This window comes from Erithacus rubecula (assembly GCF_903797595.1).
Source record: "Erithacus rubecula genome assembly, chromosome: 27".
In the NCBI taxonomy this organism is placed as follows: domain Eukaryota; kingdom Metazoa; phylum Chordata; class Aves; order Passeriformes; family Muscicapidae; genus Erithacus; species Erithacus rubecula.
This window is the reverse complement of record NC_136679.1, coordinates 2,592,049-2,614,809: the sequence shown is the minus strand read 5'-3', so window position 1 is coordinate 2,614,809 and position 22,761 is coordinate 2,592,049. Positions and strand designations below refer to the sequence as shown.

The 22,761-nt window shown below is 57.6% G+C and overlaps 6 protein-coding genes and 1 long non-coding RNA gene across 8 annotated transcripts; 3 read left to right on the top strand and 4 right to left on the bottom strand.

Annotated features, from left to right (window-relative positions):
- Positions 1-597: 597 nt before the first annotated feature.
- IFI35 (interferon induced protein 35) lies at positions 598-3,438 on the bottom strand (the record flags this gene model as incomplete). Its single annotated transcript, XM_079328023.1, is given in 10 exon segments — positions 598-654; positions 656-790; positions 910-1,016; positions 1,264-1,453; positions 1,604-1,734; positions 1,909-2,053; positions 2,363-2,470; positions 2,780-2,911; positions 3,142-3,236; positions 3,311-3,438. Coding segments are annotated over 10 exon segments (1,113 nt in total). The 5' UTR covers positions 3,324-3,438.
- On the top strand, positions 940-1,442 carry LOC306813029. The gene is made up of 2 exons (XR_013776928.1): positions 940-1,050; positions 1,201-1,442. It is a non-coding gene; the product is annotated as an uncharacterized lncRNA (long non-coding RNA).
- Positions 3,439-4,031: 593 nt separating the features above from the next.
- RPL27 (ribosomal protein L27) lies at positions 4,032-6,055 on the bottom strand. The gene is made up of 5 exons (XM_079328029.1): positions 5,867-6,055; positions 5,685-5,767; positions 5,400-5,569; positions 4,747-4,857; positions 4,032-4,122 (listed from the first exon to the last, which is right to left on the bottom strand). The coding sequence occupies exons 1-5, from the start codon at positions 6,012-6,014 to the stop codon at positions 4,074-4,076; spliced, it is 561 nt and encodes a 186-aa protein (XP_079184155.1). The 5' UTR covers positions 6,015-6,055; the 3' UTR covers positions 4,032-4,073.
- Positions 6,056-6,819: 764 nt separating this feature from the next.
- On the bottom strand, positions 6,820-10,184 carry RUNDC1 (RUN domain containing 1). Its single transcript, XM_079327999.1, has 5 exons — positions 9,778-10,184; positions 9,093-9,251; positions 8,628-8,826; positions 8,269-8,358; positions 6,820-7,764 (listed from the first exon to the last, which is right to left on the bottom strand). Exons 1-5 carry the CDS (start codon positions 10,105-10,107, stop codon positions 6,899-6,901), a joined length of 1,644 nt encoding a protein of 547 aa, XP_079184125.1. The 5' UTR covers positions 10,108-10,184; the 3' UTR covers positions 6,820-6,898.
- Positions 10,185-10,210: 26 nt separating this feature from the next.
- Positions 10,211-12,390, top strand: PTGES3L (prostaglandin E synthase 3 like). Its single transcript, XM_079328038.1, has 7 exons — positions 10,211-10,372; positions 10,650-10,763; positions 10,893-10,959; positions 11,248-11,346; positions 11,708-11,797; positions 11,903-11,956; positions 12,183-12,390. Exons 1-7 carry the CDS (start codon positions 10,365-10,367, stop codon positions 12,189-12,191), a joined length of 441 nt encoding a protein of 146 aa, XP_079184164.1. The 5' UTR covers positions 10,211-10,364; the 3' UTR covers positions 12,192-12,390.
- Positions 12,391-12,443: 53 nt separating this feature from the next.
- Positions 12,444-18,294, top strand: LOC306813009 (alanyl-tRNA editing protein Aarsd1-like). Of its 2 annotated transcripts, XM_079328019.1 has the most exons (13): positions 12,444-12,629; positions 12,703-12,825; positions 12,893-13,052; positions 13,444-13,501; positions 13,864-14,020; positions 14,111-14,227; positions 14,846-14,976; positions 15,150-15,216; positions 15,403-15,494; positions 15,956-16,010; positions 16,551-16,645; positions 16,756-16,906; positions 17,462-18,294. In XM_079328019.1, exons 1-12 carry the CDS (start codon positions 12,591-12,593, stop codon positions 16,889-16,891), a joined length of 1,230 nt encoding a protein of 409 aa, XP_079184145.1. In that variant the 5' UTR covers positions 12,444-12,590; the 3' UTR covers positions 16,892-16,906; positions 17,462-18,294. The 2 variants fall into 2 exon arrangements, with proteins under 2 accessions (XP_079184145.1, XP_079184144.1); XM_079328018.1 differs by lacking the exon at positions 17,462-18,294 and having other exon boundaries at positions 16,756-16,975.
- Positions 18,295-18,440: 146 nt separating this feature from the next.
- G6PC1 (glucose-6-phosphatase catalytic subunit 1) lies at positions 18,441-21,439 on the bottom strand. The gene is made up of 5 exons (XM_079328025.1): positions 20,968-21,439; positions 20,375-20,484; positions 19,977-20,085; positions 19,629-19,744; positions 18,441-19,530 (listed from the first exon to the last, which is right to left on the bottom strand). The coding sequence occupies exons 1-5, from the start codon at positions 21,195-21,197 to the stop codon at positions 19,016-19,018; spliced, it is 1,080 nt and encodes a 359-aa protein (XP_079184151.1). The 5' UTR covers positions 21,198-21,439; the 3' UTR covers positions 18,441-19,015.
- Between the last annotated feature and the right edge of the window lie 1,322 nt (positions 21,440-22,761).

Here is a 22,761-nt window from a genome sequence, read left to right as displayed (position 1 = left end):
CTCAGAGCAGCGCAGCCCCTCAGAGCGAGCGCGGCCCCTCGGAGCGAGCGCGGCCCCTCAGGAGCGAGCGCGGCCCCTCGGAGCGAGCGCGGGCCCCTCAGGAACGCGGCCCCTCAGAGCGAGCGCGGCCCCTCAGAGCGAGCGCGGCCCCTCAGAGCAGCGCAGCCCCTCAGAGCAGCGCAGCCCCTCAGAGCGAGCGCGGCCCCTCAGAGCAGCGCAGCCCCTCAGAGCGAGCGCGGGGCCCCTCAGGAACGCGGCCCCTCGGAGCGAGCGCGGCCCCTCAGAGCAGCGCAGCCCCTCGGAGCGAGCGCGGCCCCTCAGAGCAGCGCAGCCCCTCGGAGCGAGCGCGGCCCCTCAGGAGCGAGCGCGGCCCCTCGGAGCGAGCGCGGCCCCTCAGGAACGCGGCCCCTCGGAGCGAGCGCGGCCCCTCAGGAGCGAGCGCGGCCCCTCCGACCGGCCCCCAACAGGCCCGACCCGGCCCCAACACCACAGACACGGCGGGTGCTGCCAACAAACGCTTTTATTCCCCCCGTGCCCAACGTACGCAGCAGCTCCCCAGCCTCGGGCTGACCGGGACTGGCCTGCAGCTGGCCAGGACTAGTCCGTGTCCTCCAAGAACACGGCCACCCCCGTCCGCCCCTTCGGGACGTAGGCGGAGGGCATCCACCTCCCACGCCGCCGCGGCTGCCTTCTGGAAATGGATCTCCAGGGCGTCCCGCATGGACTCCTCGTCCAGCACATCGGGGATGCCCAGCAGCAGCACAGTCCTGGGGCAGCGGGAGGGCTGCAGCTGGGCAGGGCAGGGGATGAGCGGCAGGGCAGTGCAGGGAGAGGGGCTCCAGGAGCCCCCCCACCTGTGCTGCCCCAGCCCGGCCTGCTGGGTGCTGCTTCACGGGGTTCATGCCTTACCTGCAGGTTAGAGATGTCTCCATTCATACACGGTGAGATTCTGACTTTGTATTCCCCTTTCCCAATGGGCACCTGGGCATGTCCTTTTTCAATCAGCGGCTCTGCCACTGCACATGGAGAGGAAAGGCCTGAGCTGCCCAGGTAAGCTCCAGGGGAGGTTCTGGCCCTGGTGTAGCACCAAGGCTGACACTGCCCAGCTCACCCACACCAGCACAATTTTGGGGGAGGCAGGATAGCCTGGGGCTCACTCTATCTTCGCTGTTCCCTAAACACAGCTTCATCTGTCCTCAGGAGATTTCCCCCCAGGGCAGGCTGGGCTGCTCCACCCTTGCCAGCCATTCAGTCTCAGCATACCTCCATCCTGTACGAAAGTCAGCACCACCTGGTCAGAGTCCTGCAGGAACTCCCTGCTCTCCACCTCACTGCCCCCATTCTTTGTCTTGCTGAAGAAGAGCTCCAGCTTGTCCAGCAGTGCCTCCCTGGAGATGTCCAGGCTGGGCAAGGCAGACAAAAGGATGCTCCTCCTGCTCGGAGTCAGCCTGACCTGTGAGTGGCATGGGCCAGTCAGTGCCAGGGCGGGACTGGCCCCAGAGTTCAGGGGAGCAGTGCCCTTGATGAGGCAGGCTCAGATGGGGGAAGCAGTGTGCCCAGGGCAGCTCCATGGCACGGGGAGCAGGAGACCCACAGGCCCTACCTCCAGGGCAGATGGCAGCAGGATCTCCATTGGCACTGCCTGCACTCGCACTCTGCACTGCTCGAGCTCCTCCAGTTCCCCACAGCTCAGCTCCACCATGTGCTCCCTCATCTCTATGATCCTCTGGGCCACTGTGAGCAGGGAGAGTCCCCAGCACAGGAGAGTGACTGCCACTGCCAGCACTTTCCAGGACAGGGCACAGCCCCACACAAGGCAGGGAGAGGGGCAGCACCTAACTCTGGCACAGGGAGGGCACACAGGGCAGGCCCCAAAATGATCAAGAACACTGCTTTTCTCACACTTACCCTTTGCTTCCTCAAAGGTGATGAGAGCTGAACCCCCAGGCAGAGGGTAGCGAATCAGTGGGGTGAGCATCAGCTTGTTCATGTCCTCCTTATTTACTGTGAGTCCCTTAAAGATCACTTTCTTTTCCGGCAAGGAAGACAGCATCTAGGTACAAGTACAGACAACACCTGGAGGAGACCAGACCCTGCACACGGCATGTCTAGAAAAACAGACTAGAAATAAATTTATGGCTCAAATAAACAGCTGGAGAATCTCAGCAGAGTCTTTCCCATTGTCTGGCTGTGCCTAGAATCCCAAAGCCATGACCAGAGCTCCTGGCCCTGCTAGAGGAGCCACCTGCTAGCAGGAGCTGCTCCAGTCACCACACAGTGCCCAGCTGCAGTCACCTGCAGCTTCTCCAGCCTGGCTTCTGCCCTTGCCAGCAGATTCAAGCATCCATGCACACTCTGTTACCATCATAGAATTATTCCAGAGAACCTTCTTCTTCAATTCTTCTAGTTTATTTTCCAGAATCTGCTTCTCCTGCCTCAGTCTGTTGTTCTCTTCCTTTATTGTAAAAATCTGGAAGGAAGGAAGGAAGGAGTGGCAAGTGAGGAACGCCAGGACATGAGGAGCTGCTGTACACTCCTGTTCTGAGCACAGCACTGTTTTCAGGCACACACTCCAGCCCATTCTCCTGCTCTTGACTGCCTGCAGCTCTGCCCTGGTTCCTCTTCTTTGAGGACAGCCCTCCCCTCACTGTGGCCCTGCACAGGCCTGTATTTCCCATGAAACCTCCACTGGGTCTCAAGCGAGTGATCCCAGAGCAGTGACCTGTGTGATGCACCCCCTGCCACCCTTCCAAGCCTAAGACATCCACTGAGCACCGACCTGGTGGGCTCTTTGCTGCTCAAGAACTTTATGAAGTTGTTCTTCTTTTTTCAGCTCTTTTGTCCTTTGCTCTGCAGCTTCCTTGGCCATTTGTAGATTTGCACAGTCTTGCTCCAGAATACGGCGAAGCTCCTGCGAGAAGCACCATCAGACAGCAAGACCCTGACGACATTGTATCACCCCCACCAGCCACCCAGCCCTGGCACAGGTTCCTTTGGGAACGAGCCTGGACCCTTGAACAGGCTCTCCTCGCCCTGGGATTGCTCCTCTCTGACACCCGAGCTCCCGGGAGGGCCGAGCGGGCGGAACCCGGATAGTTGGGATCCGACCGCCCAGCCCCGCTCGGGCGCAGCCGGACCCACCTTGCACCACTCGATCTCGTCCCGGAGCTGCTCGGGGCTCTCCGAGCCATCACCCTGCGGGCCCTCCTCGGGGGGCAGCCGGACGAAGGAGCTCTAAAACCAGGAGAGGTCTCAGCCGTGCTGCGCCGGCCCCCGCCCGCAGGTCCCCCCGCGGCTCAGCCCTTCCTCACCTCCGAATCCATCCCGCGGCGCCGGTCCCGAGGGGAGCCCTGACCGCCGGCACCGCTCTCCCCACTCGCTCCGTGCTACCGAGGACCCCGCATCCGCTCTCGCCTTTCGCTTTCGCTTTCTCGGAATCGCCCCGCCCCGTCCCGGCCCCTCCGAGCGCGGCCCGGCGGAGGAAGGTCGGGCCCGCCCAGCTCCGCCCGATCCTCTTCACCCCCATCATCGCCCCAACCTCACTCGCCCTCCCTCGGCACCTGCCCTGCCAAGAACGGACCAGCTAATCAATACAGAAATAAATCCTCCTGCCTCACTCCTGGATTTACAGTCCCTGCTCCCCGGGAGCCAGCAGCCAGCACTGCCCCGTCTGGGAAACTAAACTCCAACACCCATTCACCATACAAATCACCGTGCTGACACCCAGAATCACCCATTTGCCTTCCCTCTCTCACCCTTGTTCTCACACGGATCACCCTGTTTAGGAAAAAAGAGATTTCCCCGGCAGCAGGAAGATCAAGCATCCTGCAGCTGCAGAAGGGAAATGCAGCCCTGGCCACACCTGGAGCAGCCCCAGAGGAGACACCTGCACCCACAGCACAGCTGCACAGGGCTCCACAAATGTACTGACACTCACCTGGACTGCAATGGCTTTCCCAGCTCTTAGACACAGAGCAAGCACTACCACACCACAAAGGCCACTGCTTGTTTGTTAAATAACAAATAACACGTGTTTTTTAATAAACATTTATTGATGCAACCTTGTTACACCTTTAGAATCGCAGCTTCTGGAAGAACCACTTATTCTTGCCGGTTTTGTACCTGAAAGAGAGCACACAGGTTAGAGAAGGATGTATCCTTCTCAAACAACAGGTAACAGCACCAAACCACTACCTGAGCTGTCCCAGACAGACAGAATGTAGCACCCAGCTCACCCAGAGGCAATTCACCTGGTCTCTTTGACCTGGGCTACAACTAAACCCACACCTGCACAGTGGCAGACACAAGCACAGGACATGGCCATCCCACTGGACACTTTGTGTGGGAGGACAGATGCCCTTGGAGAACAGCTCAGGACACTGTGTGTCCCACTGAGCTCACACAGCTCCTTCCTCTGAAGGAGCTTCTGAACAGAAAACTGTAAAGAAACCCAACCACTCACACAAAGTATCAGCACTGCCCTGGCCCACCCAGCCCAGTGATAAGAGAGAGGATGAACTGGCAGCAGGTTGTCAGACCAACCTCTGGCACCTGAAAGGCCCCAGATTTGCTGGCACAATGCTGCAAACACAAACAGCTGAAAGGAACATGCTCAACAAACATGGATGCAAGGAAGCTGGGGCAGGAGTGCCAGCCTGGAGACTCACAGGCTGTGGAACAGCTGCACCAACTCCTCACTCTGAGGATGAGCATCAACACCACTGAAGAGATGAGCTCCCAACTCACCTTTCCTCAAATTTCACCTTGGCTTCACGTCTTGCTTTGCGTTTCAGAGCAGGATCCCTGAACACATCCTTATTGACCACTGTTTTATCCAGAGGAATATCCACAGAATACCTGGGAAAGAGCAGAACAGCTCAAAAGAGACATGATAACTGGCACAGGGCTAAAAACCAAGCAGAACCAGGATCAAACACTCATTCTAGTGTCCAGTCAAGCAGTTACAGCTTGTAAAGGTCTCCTCAATTCAGGAATCACCAAACCACTAAAGCAGTCTCAGTTCAACCAATAAAGGAAACAGCCACACGCTTTCTGAGGGATACACAGCTCTGTTGGATGTGGTGCCTGGGAGCCACTCTAGGAGCTCTAAGGTACAATAAGAAATGGCTCTGCCAGCTCCAGACCCTCACAGATATCTCAAACTGCTCACTTACTGACACCCCATAAGCAAAGGTAAGATCGGTGGGGCTGAAAGAATAGCCAGCTGCCACATTCCAGAAGTTCATTAATATATTTCCCCTCAGTCTCAGACCCCCAACTCCTTGTTTTTGCAGAGCCTGAGCCTCACATTAACTCAGGTAAAAGGCATGAACATCCTTGGTAACTCCGGGTGTTCAGCAGAGAATAAAACAACCACGAAAGCCGGCAGCAGCACTCACCGGGTGGGCATCAGGTGGTTGTAGTTGTAAACCTTCACGAAGGACTTGATCTTGGACCTTTTAGCGATCTTTTTCTTACCCATGGCAGCAGTCACCTTACGCGGGTAGCGGTCGATGCCGGCCACCAAGGCGTGGCTGTACGGCCGGTCCGAGGTGCCATCGTCGATGTTCTGCAACAAACAGGCGGCGGCGATAGCACCGAGGGGCCCCGCAGGACCCGCGCCCGTGCCGCCCACGGGCTGCCGCTCACCCCGGCAGGACCCGCCGCCTCAGCCCCACGCTCACCTTCACGATGACGGCCTTGCGCCCCGAGTAGCGGCCGGCCAGCACCAGCACCACCTTCCCCGGCTTCATGAACTTGCCCATCTCTGCGGAGGCAGCAGCCGGCAGTCAGAACGCGCCCGCCATCCGCGCCCCGGCCGCCACCCCCGCGGATGGCGGCGGATCCCGCGCCCGCCCGCACTCACCGAGGCTCCGCTGCGATGGCGCCCAGACCGGAAGAGAAATGGAATCCTGCGACCCCGCCTTTCGCTCAGTGACATGCGTCACTTCCGTGCCGTCACCGGAAGCCGCTGCCGGCGCCGGGCGGTGGTGCCGGGTGTCCGCCACAGCCATCCCATCCCCGGGCACGGCGGTGCCGAGTATCCGCCACAGCCATCCCCTCCCCGGGCACGGCGGTGCCGAGTGTCCGCCACAGCCATCCCATCCCCGGGCACGGCGGTGCCGAGTATCCGCCACAGCCATCCCATCCCCGGGCACGGCGGTGCCGGGTGTCCGCCACAGCCATCCCATCCCCGGGCACGGCGGTGCCGAGTATCCACAACCCTCCGCCCTTCCCGGGCACGGCGGTGCCGCGGCACAGCCCCCCGCCCCTCCCCCCGTCTGTAACGGACAGAGCACACGGGACGGCGGCGGGCTCGGCCCACAGGTACTACAGCGGTATTTAATACACCCCGCGGGACACCGGGCTGCGCTGACCCCCACACAAAAGCCTGGAACAAGGAGCTGGGTCCTTTGGACAAAGCACCCCGGCAGCCCAAGGGACACGGTCTGCAGAGCTGCTGGAGGAGCTCCCGGGCACCTCTGGATCGCCCCCATCTTCTACATCCACCGCGGGAGGCCACGTCCCATGCGGCTGAGCAACCCCCAGAGAGCCTCAACACCTGCCAGCTCCCTCCTCCATGAGGGATCGTGTGCAGAGACTGTGAGGAATAATCTCAAAGGAGCTCAGCTGCACATTCCACAGGCCTTCCGTCAGCAGCAGGCTCTGCCTCCTACCCCCAAACAGTCACTGAGCACTGGGCAGGGCAGTTTGGCCCGAGAGCAGCAGGTGCTGCCCAACCTGTGGTCACCAGACAACACATTGCCAACAGCACAACACCCTAAGATTTTCCTAAAAGCAAGTACCAAAGACACAAACTTGGTCTTACAAACACCAGGCTTCTTGAGCCCAACAGCTGCCTACTAGTGGAAAATGGATGATCTACAATAAAAACACATCAAAAAGCATCTTTGATGTTTTTCAGCTGCCTAACAGCCAAGTCAACTGGGAGGTTGAACTTCAAGTTGCTCAGGCGGCTGAGGAGGGTGAGCGCGCTTTCAAAGCCAGTGTTGGCCATGTAGCTCCAGGGCTGGTAGTGAGACTGAACCAAAGCTCCAGACTTGCAGATGAGGTTGAGCCACGAGACCAGGCGCTGCTCGTTGAGCGCCATGCACACCAGCGCCTTCAGCTCCGAGTCTGCGCTGCGCTTGAAGGGGCTGTGCTCCGTCAGCACCGTGTGGATGGCGGCCAGCAGGCTCTGCTTCGGAGTGGCCACCACTGCTCCTGTCACAGGCAAGGCAAAGGACTGGGAGAGCTTGCGAGCTGGGGATTCCACGAAGGCTTGTCCGTTCTTAGCGTTGTAATACTTGACAAAGAGTTCCCAGGGGTGCATGGTCCGTGGCGAGGGCGTGAAGGAGGGGATCAGGCACGCGATGGGGGCCAGCACCAGGCTCATGCCTGGGGAGGAGGCGTAGAGCCCGTGAGCCATCAGGTCCCGCAGAGCCACCGTCAGCTCCCTGCGCACAGCCAGGGTCAGCTCGTCTCTGCCTCCCAGGGGAACGTCCTGCAGCTCAGAGGAGCTGATAACATGCTCTGCCTGCTGGTGTTTCAGGGCAAGCTGCCTCACCCGCTCCACAGACAGCTCCAGCTTCTCAATTAAGGGGGAGAAGTCCTGGTTGTTTTGGTCCTTCTGCCAGAGGGTGCGAGGGATCTGACCCGTGGCACAGCCAAACTGGCTGACAGCAAAGATCTGCAGCACGGCCAGCATGCGGCGCATGAGCTGCAGGCCTGTTTCTTGCATCCTTCTGGCATCTTCTGGGTTCACTGACCAGGGGAGAAAACAGAAAAACATACTCTCATTAGGGAGTCAACAATTCTGCTTGTTCATACACACAAAGGGAGTGCAAATATCTGAAAATCCCTTCTGGCTAGCATTCAGAGTAGCAGCAGATGCCTCATGCTACATTACTGTATTTCTGGCAGGTTCAAAGGATAAGGGAGGTCTCAAGCTCTTTTAAAGAGCACTGGATCCCCCCAACTCACTGAGCTCAGAGATTGAAGAGCATGAATTACAATGTGTTTTGCACCAAGTATCAACAATCTATTCCTCACCCCCACTGAGGACCAAGGTCACCCTCCACACCACACCCTCAGGCTCTGTTACTACTCTGAGGATCCCATGGAAGGAGGGTAAAAGCACAGGATACAGGCCTTCAGCAGAAGCACAGAAACCAGCTGCCAGAAAAAAGCAATGACTGGTTTGTGCTCATCAAAGCTCCAGGGAGGAGCTGCATCTCTGCTGACAGTGCTGAGCCCAGCAGTGCCCACCTCTGTTCCCAGGAGGCCGGGTGCTGGGTTTGTAGGAGCCTCCACAGTCACAGTGGCCATCTTCTGCCTTGCCAGGGCTTCCAACTTCATCTACAAAAAGGATTTCACATCATTATTTCACATTTGTGAATTTCAGCTGCATATCCTGAGTATTAAGGTCAACATTCCTCAGGTCCCTCTGGACCTCTTTCATCATTCTATCAGTACTTTTCTTCACCATCAGTTTAGAGAGATTTGTACTTTCCTGTGACCCAGAAGTTATTCCTGCATCTCCTGACATCCATGACCTTCCTCCTCATGACTACATGAGGGAATTACAAAGCAATTCAGTCTGCTCATTCAAAAAACTCATCACTGACCCTGAATGAAGTTGATGAACATTTCGAGGTCCCTTATTTGGGTCTTCAGTTGTTCCACCAGCTGCTCCTTCACCCTGGCTGGATTCACAATCTGTGCTATGGCAGCATCCACTCGCTGCCGCAGCTCCTCTGGAGAGAGCGTTGCAAAATCTTCACTCAAATCCATGTCAAGCTTCTTTATCAACTCATTTATAATCATCTGCAAAACACAAGTGAGCAGTGTGATTCCACTATCTGGCACTGCTGCCCTGGAGCTTCAAGTATTCCTTTCCCAGAGGTTCAGAAACAGGATACCTTTGCTGCACAGAAATAATTGCAAAAGACACGTGACAGGTTCACAAATGTAGACAAGCTCCTGACACTCTGTTATAGCTACTGGTGAGAAATACAGACTGATGAGTGCCTACAGTCTGTAAGACACTCACAAGGGCTAGGAAATACAGCAGGAAGATTTGTGAGCCTTACCCGTTGTCTTTCCATAACCACAGACTGTGGCAGAGAATCATAGCTGCCCTCTTGGTAAGCAAAGGTCTCTAGGTCATCCAGCTGTGTCTTGAGCTGCAGGATCAGCTCTCTGTGCTTCTCCTTCTGAACCTCAATTTGCTCCTGCTTCTCTCGCTCACCCTGAAAAAAAGTTATCAGTAAATAACATGGAAGACTTATTATCATACCCAAGTCACAGAGAACAGGATTATGACAGGAGGAGTATCTCCTGCGTGTACTTCACTAGTGAACACTGCAAACCAGCCCGAGAGAGGAATGTGTCTGAGCACCAAGCAGAGGTAGCAGCTACATCACCTCATCTGATAAGGGAGGGGAAGCACCTCTCCAGACCACTTGCACCCACGTCCTGTCCCACAAGGCCAGGATCCAGGAAGAAAGTGACCAAACAACACGTACATATCACAGATCCTATGAGTCACCTGTGCTGTACCAGGGCGTGGAGCAGTGACACACCGCTCAGGGCTCCAGGGCACATCCCTGCGAGCTGGCTCCCGGTCTCCGGGGGCCTGTGCACGCCTGGTGCTGCGCTCTGAGCGAACCCGAGCTCCGCGGGCAGCGGGACCGCAGCCGCCGCCGATGGGCTTCAGGCGGGGTCAGGCGCACACACCGCCCCGGGGCAATGCCCGGCCCTGCCGCGGGCACTCACCGCGGCGCCGCTCAGACCGTGGGGAAGCGGCGCGGGGCAGCCGCGGAAGGCGAAGTCCTCGAGGTCGCGGAGCAGGCGCTGCTGCTCGGCCGGGCCGGCCCGGGCCACCTGCCGCAGCCGGAACTGCACCTGAGCGAAGTGCGAGGCGAGCGCCAGCAGCGCCCCGTGCAGCCGGCGCCGCTCGGCCCGCAGCCGCGGCACTGACTGCGGCGAGTCCCCTCCCGTGGCCGCCGCCTCTTCGTCCTCTTCATCCTCGTCCTCCTCCGCTGACACGGCGCCCACCGGCGCCCAGCGTTCCCCAGGACCCAGCGAGCCGCTCTCTCCCTCCATAGCCGCCGCTACCGGCGCCGAGACGCCGCCGCCATCTTGACACCGCGGGGCGGGGCCATAGGCGGGGCGGGGCCAGCGCGCCCCCTGGCGGCGCGGAGCGGCGGCGGCGGCGGCGTCCCCGGGGGCGCGCACCGGGGCCGGGGGCGGTGACGGGCCCGCGGGTTGGCTGCCCCGGGGCGGCCCGGCCCGGCCCGGCCCGGCCTGACCGGCAGCCGCGCCCCCGGCCCAAAATAGCGCGGGGCGGGGTAGGCACCGCCATGGCGAGGTGAGCGCGGCCGGACGGGACAGGCTGCGCTGGGAACCCATGCACGGCGCCCGGTGCGCGGCTGGGGCACCGCCCGCAGGGCTCTCCGGTCGGTGCCGGGCCAGGCGGAGCGCAGCGGACACAGGCCGGCCGGGCCCGGCCAGGGGCGAGTGGGACGGGAGAGGCGAGCGGCACGGGGCCAGTGTTCACCGCCCGCCCGTGCCCCCCGTGCCCCGAGCACTGCCGGGCACCGGGGAAATGCCCGCTGGTGATACCCGGTGCTGTGCTCTTCCCCAAGGCAACCTGCAAAGACGCTGTGGTACGACCGGCCGCGGTACGTGTACCTGGAGTTCTGTGTCGAGGACAGCACAGACGTGAAGGTCGTCATCGAGGACCACAGGCTGGTGTTCAGGTGAGCTGCCACTGCCCTGCCGACACCCCTGCTCCGGGGGTGCTTCAGGGGGTCGGGAGGACTCTGTGAGAGGAGAGCACGTGTGGTCTCAGCTCTCTCCTAAGCCCGGTTGTTAAAATGTTTTGGCAGTTGCAAAAACGCAGATGGTGTGGAGTTCTACAACGAGATCAACCTGTACGCCAGGGTTAACTCCAAGGTGAGGTTTCCCGCCAACAAACTGTTTTCTGACAGCCTCTGTCAGGCTCAGAGTCTGAGACAATCCGTGCAGTCTTGAGCGACACTGCTTAACTGAATGCTGCCCATCCTCAGCGTTTCAGCAGGGTGAGCCTGGGAGTCCCAGCCCTGGGGCTGAAATGGTGCTGCCTTGAGTCAGAAACAACCTGTCTCTGTGGTTCTGTGACCCCAAAGCCTGCACAGGGCTGAGTTTTAACCCTTTGAAGAGAGGAGCCCAGCAGATGCTGAGGCACCCCTGATCTCTTGGCAGGACTCACGGGAGAAGCGCTCTGACCGCTCCATCACCTGCTTTATGAGGAAGTGGAAGGAGAAAGTGGCCTGGCCACGCATCACCAAGGAGAACATCAAGGTGTGTGTGGTGCCTGGTGCCTCAGTGCGTGTGCTATCCCCACTCAGCACCTCGTGGCTCCTAGGAACCAACCTGCCCTCAGGACAGACACAGAAACCTCCACAGGGGACCCCAAGACAGAGCTCCCAAAAAGCCTGTCCTGATTATCACCACTAGTCCACAGACTTCTGCCCTCCAGGAAGAATGTAGCACTCCTTTTCCTTGGCACACTCAGGATCAGGACCAGTGTCTGCAGGCAAAGGGACACTCCTGCTTCCTCCCTAGTCTGACGAGGTCCCTCACCTGTGCAGGAGCTGCCTTTGGGCTGCGGGTCCCTGTGGTGCTGCTCACCCCTCTCAGGAGATGCTCTTTGTGCCCACAGCCAGCCTGGCTTTCCGTGGACTTTGACAACTGGCGAGACTGGGAAGGGGATGAGGAGGTGGAGAGGGCCATGGTGGAGCAGTATGCAGAGGTGAGCTGGGCCACCAGCCTCAGGATCCTGGGGTGCGTTGTATGGTTGTGTGGGCTGGGAGGGACCCCAGGCATTTGGCGATCCAGCCGTTTGTTTCCTATCCAGATGCTGGAGAAGGTGACAGAGAAAGGCCCCCCGCCAGCTATGGATGACCTGGATGTAAGTACCACCTGCCAAGATGCTTCCTGATGCTCTGCCGAGCACAACCCAGCCTCAGCCTTCCGCCGGCACCGGGACAGCGGCAGCACCTCCTACTGCACTGGGGCAGCCTGTCCTGGAGCCAGCGCGGAAACGCTCCCGGGACAACTGGCTGGGGCCACCTGCTGCAACCGCGGCTGGCCCGGTCTCGGCCCAGTCCCTGGCACCTCGCTCCTCCCTCCCGCAGGACGACTGAGCTCTGGGGCCGCCGGGGCTGCAGGAGACCAGCCGGTGCAGCGGCAGCACCGAGGAGCAGCGCGGGCAGGGTTCTCTTCTTCAGCTCATGCGTGGCCGCGGGCAGCGCTCCCAACCCTGGGCGGCGGCCGCGGTCCGGTCTCGTCTCCCGTAGCCGGTTACCCTGGCGGGGCAGGGGGCAATAAACGTGAAGTGCCGCAGCCGTGTGCCGTGCGCTCGGGCCGCCGCCGCGCCGGGCACCGGGAGCCGCTCGCCCCCGCGGGGCCGGGCAGCGCGCGCCGCCGGCGGGAGCGCGCCCGCGCGTCACCGTGCAGGCCCCGCCCGCTGGCGGGTCCCTGTCCCGGTTCCTCCGCGGCCGCGCTCGCCGCCAGGCCCGACCCGCTAGTGCCGCACGGTCGCGATGGTGTTCCGGTGCCAGCGGGACAGCTGGGCCCGGCAGGTAGCGTCGGGCCGGGGCCGGGGCGCGGGGCAGGCCCGGACGGGCCCTCACGGCGCCGCCGTCTCTGTCTCAGTTCACCACCAGGGTGGTGTCGTGCCGGGCGGCGGAGCTGCGGCCCGAGGGCGGCGGGGAGCCGGTGCGCGGGTTCCAGGTGGTGCTGGAGGACACCATCCTGTTCCCCGAGGGCGGCGGGCAGGTACGGGCCGGGCGGGGCGGGCCGGGGCCGGGCCGTGGCCGGCGGCTCTGACGTCCCGTGTCCGCAGCCGGACGATCGCGGCCTCATCGGAGATGTGCCGGTGCTGCGCGTCACCCGGCGCGGCTCCGAGGCCGTGCATTTCCTGCCGGCCGCGCTGGAACCGGGCGCTGAAGTGCTGCTGTCGCTGGACTGGGAGCGCCGCTTCGACCACATGCAGCAGCATTCAGGTCCGTGCCGGTACCGGTGCCGGTACCGGGGGGCGCCCGGTAACCCTCGCCATGGGGCGGGGGGTGGTCAGCGCCCAGCCTGGTCAGGGTAGGGAGAAACCCGGCAGCTCTGTGTGCACAGTCTGTTCCCGGGACTGCTGGGGGCAGCAGGTGCCCCTCTGCGTGCTTTCAAACACTCCGAAAACAGGTTTGGAAGGGAAAGTTCAGCCTGCTTTGCACCCCCAGCGTGTGCTGCAGTGCTGCCGGGAGCGCAGCTCACGAGCCTGAGCTGTCTCCTTGCTGCTCCTGAGGAGCTCCTGGCACCCAGCATTTGAGAATGTCAACAGGAAAGGCATGACCTGACTGAAGATGCCAGTGGAACTCACAGCTAGTGCTTGTACATCTATTCCAGGACAGCATCTCGTCAGTGCCATTGCAGAACAGATGTTTGGGTTCAAGACGACTTCATGGTGAGCAGCATAAAGGTTCCTTTTGACCCCACTATTTGCTTGTTTGGCACATGTCACCATGCTATCCTGCACAGAGCCTGAACACTGAAACACCCAAAGCAATTTGGATATTTTACTTGAGCTCAGATGTTGCAGGAGATGTGACTGATCTGGGGAGAAGCTGTACAAAGTGTTTGCTCTGTCTTGTCCTCCTTAATTGTTTGGTTTCCATCTGGTGCTTTGAACATAACAGGGAGAGGAGGGAAATCTGTTTTATTTCAGTCACCACATTGCCAGCATTGGGATGCTGGTGCTGCACCCAGCAGCAGCTACAGCAGCAGATGGGTCTCAGCTGCAGCAGCAGCTGTTCTTCCTTGGTGCAGGGAGCTGGGGCGACAGCGAAGTGTCATTGAGCTGGACACGCCCTCGGTGACAGCAGAGCAGGTCGAGGCCCTGGAGAAGAGTGTGAACGAGAAAATCAGGGACAGGGTCCCTGTAACAGTGAGGGAACTGGCTGCAGATGACCCTGAAGTTGAAACAGTGAGTGGTGCCAGAGAACCCATGGGATTTGTGGGACCAGAATAACTGAGCACAGGTGTCACTTTCTTTGTCCCTCTCCTCCTCTGCCAGGTGAGGAGCCGGGGGCTGCCCGATGACCACGTGGGGCCAGTGCGTGTGGTGGACATCAAAGGCATCGACTCCAACCTCTGCTGTGGGACTCATGTCAGCAACCTGAGTGACCTCCAGGTGTGTGCCTGCAGCTGGGCTGTCTCTGGGAGCCACACTCCATGTGAAGTACAGCCAGAGTCCCTGGGATTCACAGGCTGCTCCAGGCTGTGCTCATGGGGAAGGGGGTGGCAGCAGCCCCAGGCTGAGGGAACCCCAGGAGGGTCAAACACAGGCTGGGCACCTCAGGTGCTGTTGTTTCCTTGTTGCATAACTCAGCCCTGTGTGCAGCAGTGGTGTTTTTGCATTGCCAGGGGTGTTGGCCATGGTCCCTCTGCTTAAATCTCTCATATTTTTGAGTGTTCATCATGGATGAGAAGTCTGTGCAGGGAAATGGTGATAAAATCCTAGACCTGCCTTTAAGTATATGTACTTTCTCAGTCATTGATTGGAGTCTGTTTCCCAGCAGAGACATCCAGATGCCCTGTAGAGTGCATCCCTTGTCTAGAAAATTGCATAAATTCCCCTGTACCTCCATCCCTTTTTTTTTTTTTGTGCGTTGACCTTGTGGCTGATTTTAATAAATTTATTTTCACTAGCACAGAGTCAAAATTCACCACAAGGCATAATCTGGCAGGAACTGACCACCTGTGGGAATTACCAAAATGCTATTCTGACCAGGTTGATTTTCTTTTTAAGGTTATTAAACTCCTTGGTGTGGAAAAAGGGAAAAAGAACAAAACCAACTTGATTTTCTTGGCGGGAAACAGAGTGCTGAAGTCAATTGAACAAAGTCACAGTACTGAGAAGGCTCTAACCTCCCTGCTCAAGTAATACCCTTTCCACTTCTGTTATTTCATCTTGACTCCTCCTCCTGAGAGATACCACATAATCCTCAGGGTACATGTTGTGGGGCTGTATATGATGTTGCCTGTTTTGCTCCTTTAGGAAATCTTTCCTTTGTCCTTCAGAGCAGTGATCCAAAGTCTCCCATTTCTTTCAGAAATGGACCAGGTGAGCATGTAGAGGCTGTGAAGAGACTGCAGAGCTCTGTGAAACTGCTCCAGAAGGTACAAGAATGGCTGGGAAAAGTGGGTTGTCACTATTTCCTTAGACCTTTAGTTGTAGTAACTGGGAGTCAAATAATTGACTTCCATTTTTGTGGATATTATGAAAAGTGCTCAAACCTCTGGGAGCACAACTGTGTTCACATTGACTTCTCCAGCTGCAGTGCAGTTTATTTACTTTTCTTTCAGAATAACCTGAACCTGCTTAGAGACATTGCTGTTTTGATAGCCCAGGACTTCAAGAACAAACCTGCTTCAAAGCAGCTGTTTGTATTGCACAGGTATGGGGGAGCTCAGGGGAGAGGGACCAAGAGTATCCCACATGTTTTATGGCACTTGGATCTCTCACACGTGTGCAGCTTGTTTTCTCAAGGAAGAATGTAAACAAAGTAAATAGAATATTAAACTGCCTTGGCCTGCTGCAAAGTTGTGTAATTAAAGGTATCTGTTTGTAATTCAGTCACTGAATTCTTCTGGTTTTGTAGCTGAGAAATTGCTGCTTCCATCTAATTCTCCCTGCACTTGATATTTTCAAATAAAACCAGGGACCTCCGTTTCTTAAAGATAGCACTCACTTAATTCCTAACATGTCCATAGGAATATCCAGTGAGTATTTACATATAAAGACAAATAAGAGCAAAGACTTAAATCCCTTATCAGGCACTTGGTTTCTGATTGAAATTTTGTGCTCTAGAGGGAGGTTTTACTTCTTTCTGAAGTGTTTTTTTATCCATCCCTACAGGAAAGAGGGTGATTCTGAATTTATGAACATCATTGCTAATGAAATTGGGACAGAGGTGAGTCACTGATGAAGACTGAACTGACCCCACTTCACCCCAGTTACACACAGACAGGGGTTGGCCAGGCTGCTGTTCCTGCCACAGTCATGATCTGCAGATCTGGTTCCTTTGGCAGGTACCTGTCCTCAGCTGCCTCAGTCTGTAGGGCAGCCCTCAACAGTGAGAATTCAGAGCTCTGGGGAAGAGCCTCAGCCCCCATGAGCTGTAGAGAGCCTCATTGGCTGAAGTAGGTTAGGATAGGGTTAGGTAGGAGTAGAATAGGAAGAACAGGTTCCAGTCACAATCACCTAGTTCAACTGCCACCTGCATCCTTTTACCTTGGGATACCCCAGTACTGTTCTATCCCAGCAGTGCAGACTGGGCACAAAAGGTTCAGGTGCCACTTCCCTTTTACTTTTTTCAAGCAGTCTCAATCTCAGTAATGCACACAGACTTCCAAATTGTCAGTTTGCTGTTTGTGTCCTGTGGCCAGTGTCTGTCCTCTTCTTGGATGAAGAGCACACATTTATCTGGAGCAAGGCCCACCTCTCTCCACAGGAAACCCTGCTATTCCTGACTGTAGGAGATGAAAAAGAAGCAGGACTCTTCCTTCTAGCTGGACCTGTTGAAGCAGTCGAAAATTTAGGTCCCAGGTAACATTTAGAATAAGAACTGTGGTGTTGCAGACTGAGCTGCTGCCCAGTGTGGCCCAGGCAGGGCTGTGGCTGGGCTGCAGCCTGTGCTGTTGCTGCTGCTGCTGCAGGGTGGCAGAGCTGCTGGGGGGGAAAGGAGCCGGGAAGCGCGGCCGCTTCCAGGGCAAGGCAGCCAAGATGAGCCGGCGAGGAGAAGTGCAAGCTCTGCTCCAGGAATTCATTAGCCATCAAAACCCTGGAGCATAAGAATCCTCAAAGGAGGTTTGTTTTCCTTTTTGTTTGCATAGGCTCCACTAGGTTCTCTGCCAGAGAATAAAGACCTGAACCCAACAGCTGGTGTGCACATGGTCTGCGTGGGCTGCTTTGGTGCTCACGGAAATGGGGAGGGGATCTGCTTTGCTGCAAGGGCTCATTTCTCAAGACAAATGGTACAGGGATAAAAGTAGTCCTTAGTTAACCACTTTGTAGGGTTCCTAAACCCAGAAGAGGCCTCTTGCTGGCAGTACTTTGGGGCATTTTGCTTTGCTCCAGTTGCTGAGGATGAAATGCGTGGCACGAACGCTCAAGCAGGAGGCAGCTTGTCCCTCCAGACACCTTGGGCTGGGCAAGGGCAGAGAGCAGCTGGAAGGCTGAGCAGGTGCCCCACAGGCAGGACATCATTCCTCACCATGTACAAGTCCATTCCCTTGGTGGGGTGCAGTTATTACTGGTCATTTTTTGACCATGGGCAGTTTCTGGGGCTGATGCAACTGTAAACTCCCTTGGGATCAGGCAGAGCTGTCCCCAGTGTTCCCTGAGCTCATCCTTCCTGCCCAGGCAGGCCCTGGAGCTGCTGCAGTCTCCTCTGGAGGAACTAAAGGGCACTGTGGAGCCACAACAGGTAATCTCAGAATTTACCCTTCCATTTCTTGATAGAAATGGCATAACAGGTTTACTCCAGATGTTGGTAATAAACAGAGAAACAGAATAAAAGAAACCTCCATCCTAAGGGAGTTTATCTGTAATGAACAAGGGGATGGGAGCAGCCCCAACAGAACCCATGGCTGCTCTGACTGCTGCATGGCCACAGCCTTGGCTGAGCTGTTGGGATTGTATCAGAACACAGGAACCACCACTGAGGCCTGGATCTGGCTTTGGGGTCAGAGCTGCAGGGACTGGTGCTTTGGGAGCAATCCTGCACATGCAGAGTCTGGCAGGAAGAAAGTATCTGCACCTCCCTATCTGTTTTGAGCTATCTCAGTGAGGATGTTTACTGAGGAAGTTGATAGCTGGGCTGTACAGCCTGCACAGCTCAGAGGGCAGCAGGCTGAACTCACAGGATTTCTGCTGCAGAGGGAGCACTGGGCTGGGGTACTGAGGTGGGAGGGACAGGATCCCAACCCCACACCACAGCCAAATGCCACTTCTGTCCCCAGCACCCTGGGGGCTCAGCACAGCCCCAGCTGAGACAGTTGGTCCCAAAGCTGAGCTTGCTTCTGGGAGCAGTGAGGTAACACAAGTTTTCCCTGTTCCTGGCACAAAGAATACCCAGAAACTTTGGACAAACAGCACAAAAAGCAGCTCATTGCCACCATGTGCTGTCAGTGTTCAACTGACAGTGTTCAACTGGTAAAGACCCAGGGCACTGGGCAGTGCCCTTCTCAGTGGCTTGAACGTGTCTTGCAGGTGCTGAGGGCCTTCAGCACCCAGGAGAAATGTCCTTCCTCTACCAGCTGCAGGCCCTGCCACAGCCCTGCATGCAGAGCTGATCCCCCATCCCATGGTGCTGGCCAGCAGGACACTCAAACTCACCAGCTAAACAACCTTCATCTTTAATAAAATACTCCTGTGCACAACCCCACCCCATGTCATGTGTGCACAGGTACATGTTATGCCTGTACACACGGGGGTGTGTGCACCCCACACTGCATCACACAGGTGAACACCAAACGTCCCAGGGCTGGGGGGTCCCTCACACTGGCACTTTGTCTCCATGTCACAGTGCCTGCCCATTCCTGTCACAGAGCTGCCTCTCCAGCAGCCCCCAGGCACGCTGAGGCGAGAGCCCTGCTCCCAGGGGTGCTGTCCCCAGCCCTGCAGTGTGGAGGTGCCCTGTCCCCACGAGCTGCAAGGGAGTGCAGGACCTCCCACTGCTGCTGCTGGGTCCTGGGCAGGTGACACCCACGTGTGGGTGCAGGAGGGACAGCAGGGGAGTGCTGGGCACGCAGGGCTCTCTGTGCCATCAGCCAGACCAGCGTGACTGACAGCGTGGGTCCGTGTTGTAGGAGCCACCCAGCAGCACCAGCCCAGCCTCCATGGTCTGCTCCCAGTGCAGATTCAGTGGGAAACAAACTGGCTGAGGTGCACCCAGGGCTGGGCTCTCTGCCTGCCTTAGGCAGCCTTTTTGTCCTGTGTGCCCAGGAGCTGGGAGAGGCAGTAGGGGATGAGGCCGACGGCAGCCAGCGGCACGGCCGCGCTCTTGCAGAAGGAGAGGGCGTAGAAGAGCAGCTGCATGTGGGAGGGGGGCTTGAAGGCATCCAAGATGTGGAGGGTGAGGAGGGAGGCAGCAGTGCAGCCCAGGCGGAAGGGCAGCAGCTGCTGGCCCTGCTTCAGCCTGGAGCTCTCCTGGTACATGTGGGAGTTGAGGGCCAGCCCCAGCCCGAAGAGGATGCCCAGGTTACGGAGGAGGCTGGCAAAGGGGGTGGTGTCAATGTGGACCCACTCAGGGCGGCTGCACCACTTCTGTGCCTTCTCCAGCGTCCAGAGCAGGTCCACGCCGAATGTCCACAGCAGCAGGTAGAAACCCAGGGTGAAGCTGAAGAGGAAGAGGGTGATGGCCAGGTACCGATGGAAGCTGGCACGGTAGATGAAGTGGATATGCTGGAAGGTCTTGGCCACAGCCATCCCTGCCAGAAACGAAGTGGGAGCATTGGTCAGTGCTGCAGGTACTACAGTCTGGCACTGTGGTGCTGCAGGGAAAGGGATGGGGTTCTGATCCACTCACCTGAGAAAACCCCTGCAATCACCTGGTGGGGGAAGTGAGCAGCAATGAAGACTCGGGACACGCAGACACAGACCTGAACTGCCCAGAAGCCAATCCAAAGCACTGTCCACAGCAGCCTGTAAGGGACAGGTGGCCATGTCGGTGCCAGGGCCAGCTTGCACTGCCCATGGCACTGCCATCATCTACTCCAAACAATGCCTGGCTGCCTGCTGAGCCTGTCCCCATGCAGACCCCACCTGGGGTGCCACAGCCCAGCTGTCAGTTCACAGCCTTGTGCCTTGATGGGCTTTGCCTGTCAGTGCTGGAGGTGCCTCTGCCTAGCACATGTGGTTTTGGCACACAGCTTACCAGTATCTGAGTGTCCTTGACTGCTTCTCTCCCCCAGCAGCAGAAAGGAGGGCTGTCACCATGACATAGTACACGCCTGCTGCACCCATGGCATGGCCAGATGGGCTCCCTGGGCAAGAAGAGAGACCCAGGTCAGACTCTGCATGAGCCAGAGCTGAGCACAGGCAGGGGTTTGTGCTGAACCACCACAGCTTCATCAGGGGTCAAGGTCTGCTCTGTGCAGGGGCTGCCCTGCCTCCTTCCCCTGCAGGCACAGCCAGCATCCCCAGGAGCACAGCACTAATCTCCAGAGCTGTCCAGGAGTATGTGCTGCCTGCAGGCTGCCAGCCACAGGTCACTATGGACAAGCACCCCCTGCCCCTGGCTGCAAGCCCCTGCCATGGCTTGGGGAATCCTACCAGGGCCAGTCTCACAGGTGAGCGGGAACTGCTGGATCTCTGGTGCAGAGTTGTTGCCATAATAGTCTGTGTCAAGGACCCACCAGTATGGTCTCTCCCCAAAGAGGATCCTGAAAAGAGAAGAGAAGGGATCTGGGGACGTCCTGGGCACAGCTGAAGATGGGAGATGGAAGAAGCAAAGGACCCACAAGTGGTCCAGGGCATCCTGACAGAGACAATGCCCAGCTGATGGCTTGGTTCTGACAGCTCACAGTGCCTGTCCATGTCCATGCCCAGCCCTGAGGGGAAGAGGAAGAACTTCCTGGAAGCAAGTCACTATGACCTCCTGTGGTAAGGGGCTCAGTGAGGATCCCCCCACTCAGCAGCACAGCCCTGGCAGATGGGAACCTCTTTGCAGGAGGCTCCATCTCTCTGCTTGGCTCTAGGAAGGGGGAAGCTGCCACTGCACGGCTTGGGAAGGAGTGACCATTGTCACTGCCCAGCTGGGGCTGAACTCTGTTCTCCTCCAGCCCTGGGGCTGAGAGCACCCATCTGGCCCAGATTAATCCAGGTGTGCCAGCACACAGTGGGAGTGTTGGCTCAGGGCCACTCACCACTTGAAGACGAGGTTGAGCCAGTCTCCGATCACAGCCACCCAGATGAGCCTGATGCCCACTGCTTCACTGAAGTGGAACCAGATGGGGAAGAGGACATAAAAAGCATTCCTGAGATCAGCAGCATAAGAGATGAAGAGGAACCAGTCCTGGGAGCCCTGGAAGCGCTGCTGCAGCCAGTGTGTTGTCTGGATGCCAGCGTCGTGCAGGAGGTTCATGCTGGTCTCCATCCTCCTCAGCCTCTGCCTGCCCCGTGCTCCACTCTGCCACTGGGGCTTTATACCCTGCAGGGTCTTGTTTGCAGCAGGCAGGTCACTGTCCCAGCACTGATCTTTGGACCCAAAACCACTCTTTCCAAAGGTACATCACCAGGGGGTTGTAACAAACATGTTTGGAACACCTTACGTAAAAGGGGAAAACAGGCAGCGAGGGCACGTGGAGAGCGGGTGCTCCAGCCCCACACCATCCCTCACCCCAGGGCATCCTGCAGCCCTGGCTCCTCCAGCTGCCCAGTACAACAGTTCAGCTGCTCTGACTGAACCACAGCCCTTAGCCACTGCCCCACACTCTGTTGGGACAGTCCTGCAGAGCTGCCATGTCCAGGGCTGACAATTGCTCTGGTCTCTCTGCCATCCCCCTGTGAACCATCACTGGTGCAAGGATGCCCAGGAGCCTGGAGTGGGTGCATGGAGCTGAGAGCAGGCTACCCACCCCCCTCCAGGTTAATTTAACCAGTACTCTGCATAATGGGAAACTTTCAAAGTGGTTCTTGCAGGTCCCCACAGTCCCAAACAACCAGACCTGGGATGTTCCTGGTGCCAGCCTTGTTCTTCTGATCTCTTAGTGGGGGGCTAAAGGACCTTTGCAAATAGAGACAGCACTTCTCCTCCCAGCACTGCTCCAGTGGGATAATCCCTCCTGCCCCATCAGAGCCAAACACAGAGTTCATCCTGCCTTGCTCATGGCCATCCCCTCCACCTCCAGCTGCACTCTGCTGTCCCTGGTAGCAATGCTGGCCCTGCAATTCTATCCTCCACAGCTGCCAGTGCATGGACACACAGCCCTGCAGCAGCAGCACAGGGTGCCCAGCCAGCACCCACCCCAGCTGAGCAGGCAGCAGGGCATTAATGATCAACAGCCAGTGAAATGCATCACTTATCTCCCTCCTGAGAAAATTCACGTTAAGATCCTTGAACCCCTGCCCTATGCTGTTTGCCTCTGTGAGAGCTGTGTCCAGTACTGAGTGCTGCTGACAAACTGGAATTACAGGCCCCATCTTGCCCCTCTGCCCATGCACAGCCCAGGGAGCCTTGGGCTCTGCCAGGCAAAACACCAGCAAACCTTGCTCCCTGGGATATGGGCATGGATGGCCTGTGAGAAAAGAAATCAAAGCCACAGACTCAGGCATGTCCTATCCAGCCCTGCTGCACCCAAGCAAGGTGGTCCCAGATCCTGGACTGAGCTCCTGACCTGCAAAACATCCCAACAAAACAGAAGTTTGCACAGAAACTGAATTACTCTTGCAAAACAAATTCCCTAACAGCCCATTCCAGGGTCCTTAACTGAGAGTTGCTTTGGCCAGCGTGAAGGAATGCAACAGACTTGGCTTCCACTCCAAAAATATTTTGAAACTATCAGCAATAAATCCTTCACAGGAGATTTCACAGCGGAAAATGGGGCAAAAGGTGTTGGGGGATGGGAACTAGCACTCCAATCCCCTAGGAAAAAGTCACTGCAGGAAAACAGGGGCTCTAGTGGGGAGAGGGCAGGAAGCAGAATGGAAGCAGCCACCTC